We start from the raw sequence: 12,410 nt of genomic DNA, 5'->3' as shown, positions 1-12,410 counted from the left end.
CGCTTTGTTTCTGAAATTAGAAATAGCCAATTTGTAACAATGACTTCCAGTCATCATATGTCTGAAGAACTGCGATGGAAATCTATTGGAAGATTAGAGGCAAGTCAAAGTCACAGAAAAGTGGTCAAATGGCTAAACTTGCATCCTTCTGTAGTTCATAGACTTTGGCGCATCTAAAAGCTTCAGCCAAAGACTGCCAAATGCTAAGACGAGCGCTGATGACCGATATTTATCGTTATGTGTGCGAAGGAATGGAACCGCAACTCTGAGTCAGCTCAGATCTTTTCTTAGTGCAGCTACTGGAAGATCAGAGTCAACGTCTACTGTGCGGAGAAGATTTCGCGAATGCGGTTTGTTGGCTAGACGTTCAGCCATTTGCGTGCCACTCTCATCACGCCGCAGAAAGGAACGTTTGAGGTGGTTGCAGCAACATGTCGACTGAACGGCTGGCCAATGGAGTGTTGTTCTCTTCACATATGACTCCAGGTTTAGCCTCCTAAGAGCTATTAAGCGTTATTTGATTTGGAAAGAACCTGTAACCCTATATCATTCATAAAACATCCGTGAAATTGATGCAAACCAAGGAGGTAGCGTCTGTGAATTGGGTGGTTTCTCTTTGGGTGAACAAGCTGACTTGCATGTATTTTCACGTAGAACCTTGAATGCTCACGTGTATAGAGCTGAAATCCTTAATGTTTAAGTGCGCCCTTATACTGGAGCAATAAGTGATGATTTCGTGCGACAGGGTGATAACGCAACGCCGCATCATGGATGATTATCTCTAGCCACAAACAATTCACCGAATGGAGTGGCCAGCCCGATCTCCGAACTTAAATCCTATCGAGCATATTTGGGATGCTTTAGGAAAACGTTAGCTGCCCTCAATCCTCCTCCTTAGACCCATATATTATGCTTGCAACTGCTTTGTCATGCTTGCTACGTCATGCATTGCTGCTAGAGGTGATTATACTCCATACTGAAGGTATTTTTTCTATTCCAAAGTAGCACCCCTAATTTATTCATTTTATACATATGCTAATTTCTGCAACATCATAATTGTCTGGTTAATACTTAATATACTATTTTATACATTATTATATGCACTATAATGTGCTCCAGTTTCATTAAATTTCATTCGTAACTTTGGATTATGGTCATTTTTGTGATTTTTTCTAACCAGTGTACTTTATCTTCCAACCATCGTAGAGAATACTTGTAAGTTTTTCATTAACCATTCTATAAAATGCCAAGGTAAAGTGAGTTCTATTCAATGATTCTATTCAATAACTAGGAATTCTATTCAATGAATAGGAATATTTCATGTATTCGTGACTTTAGAATGCCATATTCCATGCATTAACTGTGACATGTACATAAATTAACATATAAAAAAAAAATCAAAATAAACATTTCAAAATTTGATCTTCGAAGCTTTTCATGTACCTACAATGTAAAATAAATATATTAAGCATAAAAAAACTATTTATGCGTCACTTTCTTGAAAAACGAATTGAAAAAAAACATTATGTATGCTACGATATACAAAAAACCCTTATAATTTTATTATCGTGAAAATCAATATCTTGTTCACAAACACCGCTTATCAGAAATCGATTACGTAACAAAATCTTTATTATTTCAGTGCTAAACTTTCTCATAAATTTATGAAACTTCTCTCACGTGAAACGTCGAAAATAAAATTCCATGAAGCAGAAAGTTTCAAATCAGGAAGAAAAAAAATAATTAAGAAAATACGCTTCAACTCAAAAATAAGATAATCTAATCATTGCTTTTGATTTTAACACTTCTTAAATTTTAACTTGACGAATATTATGCTTACGAAAGCAATAACCCAGCAGCGTAAGCACTCTTAATGTTGCCATGACAACTTTTTTCCTTAGAAACTAATACAGGTTATACAGATTCTAGCATGGCGGATTTTGGGAAGTAAACACTCACTTATCAATTCTTTTGTCTGTTTTATGGCACCTTAACTAGATAATGGAATTTTCCCTTTGTCAACAACACGAGAATTCCTTTCTAAGTAATTTTTTTCTCAGATCGAAGAACCGCCTGAAGATTATTCTTTTATTTATTTATTTTATTTTTAACAGTATGTAAAATCACCGTTTTTTTGTTTTGTTTTCATATTCAAAAATTAGACTTTCTTTAAATTGTTTTCTTTTATTCAAAATTTATTTACGCTCAGTAACTTCTCCAAGGAGAAAATGATAAGATTTGCGATGATATTTTTGCATTTTATTTACGTTTTATTATTATTTTTCTTTCTTTCCTTTTTTTTTTTTTTTTTTTTTTTTTTTTTTTTTTTTTTTTTTNTTTAACTTTCAACGCATTTTTAAAAGACAGAAAAAAAATTTATTATTCTTTTTTTATCAAAAAAATTAGACGGTTACATTTTGAATGTAAAAGGTGGATAAAATTCCAGAAAAGGAATAATAAGTTCGATTAAAACTGAAGTTCTTAATTCATTATTAAGAAGAATTTAGTAATAAACGTTATTTTAATGCTCCTTAATTTACTTGACATTACTGACCCTATCTTAATTATTTATGTTATTCAAAAAATTTACAGGCAATTCGAGTTCAAGAACAGTCACTCAGTGATCGTTTTAGAATAGAACATTTGGAACGTTTAAAATGTATGAAAGAATCAACAAATCATTGAGTGACCGAATCAATTAATAAGTTAAATAATGAATCAAATAAGCAATTAGTAAGAGAATCTTTAAATCAGCAAATGAGAGAGTTAATGTAGCGGTAAATAAGTGAATTAATTGATTCAACGAATGATGATTGTGCGAATCAACAAGTCGATGAATCGATGGGGGAGATTATCAATAAATTAGCAAATGATTATTGAGTTAAACAATCAATCATTAAACTGATATGTAAACGAATCAATGCTTGATACAGAGTGCGCGAAGAAGATTAAATCAATCAAATTAATAAACAATAATGAGGTGAATCATTAAATCTTACAAGTCTGTATGCATTCCTTAATTTACATAATCAATGATTATTCATTTGTTCTCCCATTCATTGGTTAGACATATCATTTATGTTCTCATTCATTATTTACAGTTTCATTGTTTTGCATGATCATAAGATCATTGATTTATTGATATACTTATTCATAAGTACACTCAATCCACGAGTTGTTGATTTATTGTGATACCCTCATTCACAAATTCTTTTATTTATTCTTAAGCTTATTCACTTATGCGTTCATTTATTTAGTTTCGAATTCCTAGATTCACTCAGAAACTATTTTTTGTTCATTGATTCTCTTACTTATAAATTCCCTTTTCTAGCAATTTTCTCACTCATTATCTGATTGGATTATTCAATCATCTATTTTATTATCTCAAATATTATAATCTCATTCATCAATTCACCTTTTCCTTAAAGCAATTTTTCATAAATTTATTTATTTATCAAATCGCTATTAGAGATCAACAAATGAACCAGCCAATGAGTAAGTTGGCTAATTCATTTACTGATTTCTCATCGTTTCGCTCATTAATTCATCGGCGGATTTCTGGATACTCTCATTCATTTATATGCTCTTGAAATTGTTATACATTTAGATAATTTCAAAGTAATATTGTTTTCTCCTATCTTGTTACCTAGATAAAGACATTACTGGCAGTCATGATAATTTGTAATCCAATATTATGATTAATTATTTTCTCAATTACTTAAGAATATGTTTACTTGTAATCATTGTCTTTAATAAGTTGTAAACACGATTACCTGCTATCATTTTTTGCTGAATTTAAAAGTAATAGTTACTTGTAATTGCAGATTGCGGTTACTAGTGATAGCGATTAAAAGAAATTGCTTGCTTGTAATCATTAATTGCAATCAGATACATTTTTCCCGTTACGGTTTTCTACATAACTTAAAACAAAAAATTATGGGGGAAAAATTCATAAAGCGTCTGCCAGGGTACATTTTCCACCCAACTGCTTATTTTTCATGTTTTGTAAAAGGAATATTTTTAAAAAATGATCTACTATACGCATTTTTGAAAAATATGACGTCTTTGCAAAACATGAAATCAGTTTCAAATAAATCTCGCAGTACAAAAATATGGAAAATTTATGAGTTTAATTAAATTTTACGCACTTTTTCAAAAAAATTCCTTGTTAAAATATTTTTAAATTCATATTTTTGAATAATTTGCAACGAAATTGTTTTTCTCCTTTAACTTGCATTGGTTCCAAGTAATTAGGTACACGCAAGTCCCACATTCCAAAAAGTATCTTTTTCTTTCGTGTGACTATCTGCCATCTTAAAAATAACCTAATCTGTAGATCGAAATTAAAAAGAAAATAAAAACATGTATTCAACGTGATTTTTTATTTGAACTGAAATTTTTATAGATTTATTTTTTATACTTTTTTTTTGCGTCAAACTTAAATTATGAGATGTTGATCGGCGACAATTTAACATATAATAACAAAATCATAACAATAATGAATTAATCAATGTTACCTGGTATCACATTTATAATAGAAACTTTTATATATTTCGAACCTGAAAATGAATTGTGTATTATATAGTTGCTCTTTAACGAGCACGATTTGATTTTTTCGATTCCTTGTTTTTTCATGTCATGTCTTCATATCATAGGTGACAAATTCACCTACTCGCAACTGAGACTAAAGAAACCATGCTTTATTCTATATGAAGTGAAAGACGAGCATGAAAATTAAACTCTCAAGGAGAATCTCATAACTTAGAATGAAAAGCTCAAAAAAGCAGAAATCATGGTGTTTCTCAATACCAAAGCAGGACTGAAAAAACATAGGGTAGTTCGATGGATCCTCACCATTTCGATATAACACTCCAGTTGGCTTGCCTTTAAGATCGGATGGAAATGAGTTCAAGTGCGTAACGTAAGTATTTAAAAGTTCTTAAATGTTTCAAGTGCTATAGACTCGGCCATAAAACCTTGAACATAAAAACACTGAAGCGTACGCCAACTGTGAGAAAACTGGGCACTTGAGTAGCAAGTGCAATAAAGAGTGCTAGAATCAATTGCAAGAAAACAAATAAAAGGTACGACACAAAACTGAAAACCAGCCATTCATCTATGTACAACCGGTGTGCATTTATAATGAGAACTCAAACCTAATTCCAGAGGAGGACCGCCTATAACTGATCCAACCCGAGCTTCAAACCCCTTTAAGACTTCTTAGATGTTTCCCAAAGAATAACTAACTGCACTGCTGAAGTTCTGATGTTAATTGTCTTGTTTTTTATACCATGAACTAATAATTTTGATGTAATTTTTTAATCGCTTGTAATTTTACTAATGAAATAGGGCTCGCTAATCTCCTCGGCGGAGGATCCTCAGTTGACCTGTCTGTCGCCCGAGGCTAATTTGGCACTGCGAGTTCTGGATCCCAAGTTAGGTGCTCCTTGGTTGTCGGCTCAATTACATCAATTGTGCTTTTCTAGTGAGTGACTTGGGACCTTATGCCTTGGGTTTGCTTTTTACTTGGTACTCCTGCTGTTGCTCACACATGACGGATTACGCCTTCCGACGAAAAGGCTTTGTGATCGAGCGCCTTAAATCAATTCTTTAACTATTTTTATAGGACAAATTGCCATTATTGAAGTGCTATATAATAATATGACATTAAAAACAAAAAATAGAAAGAAAAAATTGAGTTTAATAAAAAAATTATTTTTCTTTTTATATTTCGCTTCCTTTTAAAAAAATTTCTAAAATTTAGGTGGTTTTCAAAAATTATCAGAGTCATATGCAAAAAAAAAAAAGAAAAGGTCGTGGGACCTATGTATATCAGATTATTTGGGGCTGAAAGAGAAAATAATAAATTCAATGCAAATTAACTGATTGTGTAAAAGTAAACTTATTCATTTTTAGAACATTTTCTTAAAAAAAATATTTGCGCAAAAATTGAACTTTAAATGTCATATTTCAGCTCTATTTCAGTTTTTTCACTAATTCTTCCGTATTTAAAAAAGTAATAGTTGGAAGAAATTACAAAATTTACATGAATTTTCTATCTTTCAACAAAAATAAGCACCTTTTAAGCACTCAAAAAATATTTTTAAGCACTATATACATTAACAAAGTGCAAAATAATTTTCAAAGACTTTACACGATCATGATAAAACAACTACTTTCCGACAAAGAACTCTTCTCGTGATTATATTAGCCACCATAAAAATATTGAGAGATTTTTGGTTCGATTTCAGAGGATGGAAAATGAAACCTGAAATTTAAAATATCTTGCAAAATGCAGCAGAGTTGCATATGAGAGTGCTAGAATCTCACCGAACTCAGCTCAGTAGACGAAAATGCGGACTCGCAGGTATTTCATCAAACAAGTAAAATGATTGGCGCTTACATACGCTATGGACCAATGGTAGGCTGAAACGGATTGTGGTTGAATGAATTGTGAAAACGTTGAATAGAACAATGTGAAAAGCGCGCTTTTGCATAATAAGTGGTGAAAATCGACATGGCAAAAAAAATCTCATTTTCGAAAGGGAAAATTAGCACTTTTTAAAAGCATCTAATACAAAAAGCACTTTTATGGGCTTTTAAAAAACGAAAATCGAAAATAAGCACCTTTACGCACTTTTTAAAAACGCTACGCACCATGTATAATACTATGACAGATAAAGTCACTATTTGGAGTGACACTTTAAATAACATCATTTTCAAGTATCCCTTAAATAACATTTTCAAATAAGAATTTTTTTTTAAAATTTGATTAAAAATGTTTAACTGACATTTTCAGCAACATTTGAAGTTCATTAATATAAAGTATAAAAAGATGCTTTTATTAAATTTTTTGCTTACTGCTGGTAGGTACAAATGAATCAGAATATCAGGCTTTATCATGCTAAGTGCCATATTCAAAAGGTTAAGTAGAAATTTTAAATTTCACTTAAGTGAAATTTTTAAGTCATAATTCTAGTGATATTTATTATGGAAAATTAAGTGTTTAAAATGATTTCAGTTATATATAAGCAAGGTTTCTGAACAAAATTAATCAAAAATTCCTAAGACTAACAAACAAGTGACCTCATTAAAAACAAATCAATGAATGTGTTAAAAAAGAGTGACTTTCAAAAGATACCAGCAAAAATTTCATTACATTTTTATTTTTATTTCTCCAGACATTGAAGTTTTATTTGAAAATTTTTGAATTGAGATAAGTAGGGAATCTTTTTAAAACAAAGTAATGAATTTTATCATATTATTTTTAAAAAAACGAATAATTTTTATTAAAAAAATAAATAATAAACGTTTACTTAAAAAAATCTTAAGGATAAATTTCTTTCTCTATTATAATAAAATGAAACCGGGAGGATCTCTATTATAATAAAATTAAACTGATTTCCGAGAGGATTGAACACCTAAATCCCATTCACTAGCTACGGCCCTGCTCAAGATTTCTTGAGAGTAAAGTAGACTTTTTGACCAATTCTTCTAACTTTTATTTCGTTCACTTTAAAATTTAACAGTTTATACAGAATGTTCCATTGAGGCTGTTTTCGATGATAAGTTTTAGAATTTCTGTCGAAAATTAAGAAAAAATAATGCATAAGACATTGCAACATAATATCAAAAGCAATTTAGAGCTTTTATCAATGATTATAAAGATTGATAAGAGCAGTTTGTATGAGAATGATGATGAAAGGTAGATGCATTCCAATCCCATGAGACAAACTAATTTAAATATTAATCCCCTCAATGCCCTTATCAACCTTGACAACAATCAGTCATAGTTTGAAAACGTTTTTTACTTACATAATAATATATGTCGTCTAATATGCATGGATTTCTTTATTCACTTTTATGGGAAGTGAAAACTTATAATGGGACACCCTATGCATCATTCAGTCATGTAGTTAATGCCATTCATGCCATTAAACATAAAACTTTTTTGAAAAAAGAAAAAAAATGGTGGCATGAAAAAAAAAGGACCTTGATAACTGGACTTAACATTTTAGGTGCTAGTTATAAAACTCAGCATTGATCACAGTAATTTCTTCAGAAGAACATTTTTTATCCTTATAAAATAATTAACTTTGCCATCAGAAAATACAAAAAAAAAAGTTGATATCTGAAAATACTAAGGGTGGTATTTCATCTGCAGTTTGTTAATTTACAGAATAAACATAATAAGTTAAACAATTTTTTAGTACAAATAACAAAAATACTTTTAATGATACACACAAAAAATGTAGTAACGATCTAATATATAGTTAAAAAGGCAACAAATATGACAATCAAATACACTGAAAGACATAAGCAATTGTCCATTCATTTTGCTTTTTACATAAAATATATCAAACTTAAAACAATTCTTTAAATAAACAATAGAACTAAGAATTGAAGAAATTGCAGTGCATCATGAATATTTATGCTTATCGTTTGATTCTGATAAGCTCAACATTCTACTACTTAATGATTCTGGCTTAACCATTTTTTTATTTTCTTTTTCTTGCTTTCTTCGCTGATGCTCTGCACGTCGTTTCTCTTGCTCAGCTCTCTTTTTCTCCCGAATCAATGCATCTGGATCCCAATCTTGCTCAGCATCTTCACTGTTTTCCCAATTGCATGGGTTGTCTTCAATTACTCCTAATTCTGGATTCTAAAATAATTTTAAAAAAACATTAAAATTTGTAAGCAAAAGAACAGACTTGAAAACAAATCTTATGTATATTCATTTTTCAATTGTCACATACTTTTCTTGTGTATTACTATACTTGTTTTTTATTTCTTGTGTATTGTTATGGTTATTATGTTTTTCATGTGGCAAGATAAAATACGTTAATTTTGTCTGATTTTTTCGTTTGACATGCAAATAAAAAGGAAAAGGGATTTTACTGCTTTCTCTTAAAGTTAAGTGGCTTAAAAAATCAATTCAAGGTCATTTCCCCTATAAAATGCGTTAACAAGTTTGAAATGTTCTCTGAAATATTTTGGAAAATAGGGAAAGTGTATCTCAAAGAAAAATTTGTTAAATGGAAAATTCATTTTGCTATTTGGAAGTTTTTTTACGAAGAAATTTCCAAAATGTGCTGGGTTCCTCGAAAAAAATCGCAAAATAGAGAAATTCACAAAATGGAAGTTCATTTCAATAGAAGGCCGACTGTATATATATATTTGACAGAAGGAAAACTCTTGTCTCTAAGATGAAAGTCAAATGTCACAGTATTGAATTAGTTTAAAATTATTGAGTATTGAATTAGTTTAGAAATCCACCCATTAGAAAACCTGAAATCATGAGTTCAGAAAGGGAAAAATTTAAAAAGTTGATAGAAAGAAATAAAAATGAAGGATATAAAACCAAACTAGCTGACTGGAAGTATGAACAAGCACTTAATTATGTTTCAAGACAAGCTAACCGCATCTTCAAAACTAGGGTGTCCCTATCATAGCATAAATCTAAATATTACTTCGCCCTGGAAGACCATCCTCAACTTAATCATGTATTGGACCCTAAATTCAATTTGATATCATTATTCATGAGAAGCTAATGCAGAGATTTGCAATTATTTGAAATTGACTATTAAAATAAATTTAAAACAATTAATTTGAAATACAATTACGTTTCTATAGATACTAACGGAAATATTAGAATTCCAGTAAATTAATTTGTTTACGGGAAATGAAGTTTTTTTTTTTTATCAAAAACATTAATCTGGGTTTCAGACGAATTTAAAGTAATAAATAAATCAAGAAAGTCTGAAAATAAGTCAAATGGATTAGTTTTTATTAGAGTTAATTCATTTGGATATATACTATTGACAGTATCAATAAATCTGAAGCTATTCCTAATTAAAATTGCAGCTTCTTTTCAAAGTAGTGTAAAAAAAGGATAGCAAGAATATTTGAAAAATTAGTGCAGTGGGGTATGCCAACAATTTGCAGAAAGACACCTTCACCATTAAAAATAAAAATAATAGAATAAAGAAATTAATAATATTTTGCCAATATTCAAAATTGATATCAAAAATATTGCTAAAATCATAAAATTATGAGAAAAGAACACCTTTAAGTTTGTCAAGTGGTAGAAAGATCTTTAATGTCTTAAGACTCAATGCCAGTGATAAAGTTATTAAAAAAATTAATAACTGATTTATTATTTTTAATATGCCAAGTAAACCTGTACCATAAATATGATTAAATAAAAAGTTTAAGTATTAAATAAGCTGATACACCTTCTTTTTTCTCTGTTGGCTACAGTTTTTTCTAGTCTTGTTTCTTACCATTATTTTCACATTTATAATTGACAATTTTATGCTTTATATTTCAGATCTCATTTGCTTTTTCTTACTCACATCTGGTAAGTCTTGAAAAGGGGTGTCTACTTTGAGCACTTGAAACATGTCAGGAGTTGTTTAGTTATAGATATGTTGAGTTGTTAGATCTATTTAAATTAATTCCATAGATTCTGTGCGGAGTGTATTTATCGACAATGTCAACCTTCATCTATGAAAAGGTACCCCACTACAGAATCGAGTTAACATGTCTTATATACTAGTGAATTGGAATTATATTTTCGTAGTGATAGAAAAACTACAATTCTATAGAATGTAAGCATTCTATAGATAATTCAATAGAATATAAAGATTGACCAATATATTTCATATTACAGAATTAGCAAGAAATCATGTAAATAGTATTAGCTATTTGACAATCATTTACATTAATCAAATTATCATTAGTTACTTATTGAGGATCAAAATTAGAACAAGTTTTGTATCTCAGGGATGAGATTGGCCAAAAGGCAAAAAAGCTGAATTTCCATGTGAGTAAATTTTACTCGTGTGCATCGTTTAATAATAAATTCCTGACAATTTAAGATAACAAACAACAAAAATTGCTATTTTAGTCTGAAAAAATTACATGATAATCAGCAACTGTTTAAATAATTATTTTTCATATGATAAGAATTTCGCATTTTATATCATAAATAACAGCAGCACTATTTCTTAAATTTTAATGCTGATTTAATCAACTCTTTTTCCACAAAAAAATTTAATAATTTTTTAAGTGATTGTTTTTGTTTGCTATATTTTTTTTTTTGTTGCTTAATTTGCTGCAAACACTTCATGCTTTACAAAACAAGTAAAAAATCTTTTAACATGGTCAAATTTCTCGTAATGCAGCTTGTGATTGAGGGGAAACAGATTGGTGATTAATTTAGTCGTTAGCACATCTTCAAACAGCTTTTCACAAATCCTATTTTTTCTTTTTTTACCTGCCTTTGTCACATTCTTCCTTGCAAGCACATAATGTAAGTTCTGAATATGCCTATATATACTAATAATTGTTGATAGAAAAACAGTCACATTTATAGTAACTAATTTTAAAAAAACCTACTTCTTACAAGAATTGCGATAACTGATTTTAAACTCGTGTGAATACGAATCGTTACATAGGTTTTTAAAAAAGCGTAAATAGAAATAGTGATATTGGATTTTTAAATCTCGTATTGTAGTATATTCAAATCGCGTGAATAAGAATCAAAATGTTAGCATATTCCGGGCTTGAGACTTTTAAAAAGCTCGTTTGAAACAGCGACTGTTTGAATTAAGAAAATAGGAACTTTCTGGCGGGCAGGTAAAAATGAGAAAAATCGTATCTTCTGCTCGTAAAAGCGGCGAAAATAGCTAAAATGTAAAAATGTGGAAGGATTGGCAGATATGTACGTTGAATTTTCTGATTATCTTTGAAAATCGGAAATGAATATAATTATTTTATTTCAACGGCTAAATTTTTCGAAAAAGCAATATATTTATTTTAAAAAATTTTTTTTTAAAAAGTTAAACTTTTAGATAATCAGAGTTTTTGATAAAAAGGCTGATATTCGAGACACAAAAGTAAAAAAAGCGGAAATCCGCTAAAAAGCGGAAAAATCTCATCCCTGGTATCTGATATTGCTGCAAATATGAAAAGCATTCATATATGTATTATCAAACACTGTTATAGGTCTGATGATCCAAGACAATTCCCTATACATGTCTTCAACCAAGCACTCAATGTATTCGTCTTGTAGGAATGATATATTCCAAATTGCAATACTTAATAATGTGTGTGTATATGTATATATATATATATATATACACTACCGGTCAAAAGTTTGCGAAAATTTTGAAATCTACAAAAAAAAGTTCTAAATTCAAATGTTCATAGAACTGCGAAAAATCATTCAAATGGCATGAAAATTTGATATGTTTTAATGTGAACTCTTTACAGTTAGTTACATATGATCAAATTGCAATACTTTGTTTTTTGCTAACTGAATCCACCTTTTCATCATGAGTTGTTTCTATGGTGAAAAAAGTTGTTAAGTTTGAACACTTGCCAAACTTGCAAAAAAAATTTTTTGT

General features: G+C 29.6%; 1 protein-coding gene across 2 annotated transcripts in view; it reads right to left on the bottom strand.

The window, feature by feature from the left end:
• Positions 1-7,478: 7,478 nt before the first annotated feature.
• Positions 7,479-12,410, bottom strand: part of LOC107451036 (receptor-binding cancer antigen expressed on SiSo cells) — an 18,855-nt gene continuing 13,923 nt past the window's right edge. For both annotated transcript variants that reach the window (XM_016067005.4, XM_071187330.1), the window contains exon 5: positions 7,479-8,662. In XM_016067005.4, the coding sequence (XP_015922491.1) occupies positions 8,420-8,662 (243 nt within the window). In that variant the 3' untranslated portion in view covers positions 7,479-8,419. The remainder of the gene's footprint in view (positions 8,663-12,410) is intronic.

The sequence above is a fragment of the Parasteatoda tepidariorum genome, chromosome X1 (genome assembly GCF_043381705.1).
Source record: "Parasteatoda tepidariorum isolate YZ-2023 chromosome X1, CAS_Ptep_4.0, whole genome shotgun sequence".
Classification (NCBI taxonomy): Eukaryota; Metazoa; Arthropoda; class Arachnida; order Araneae; family Theridiidae; genus Parasteatoda; species Parasteatoda tepidariorum.
This window is presented reverse-complemented; position numbering and strand designations above follow the sequence as displayed.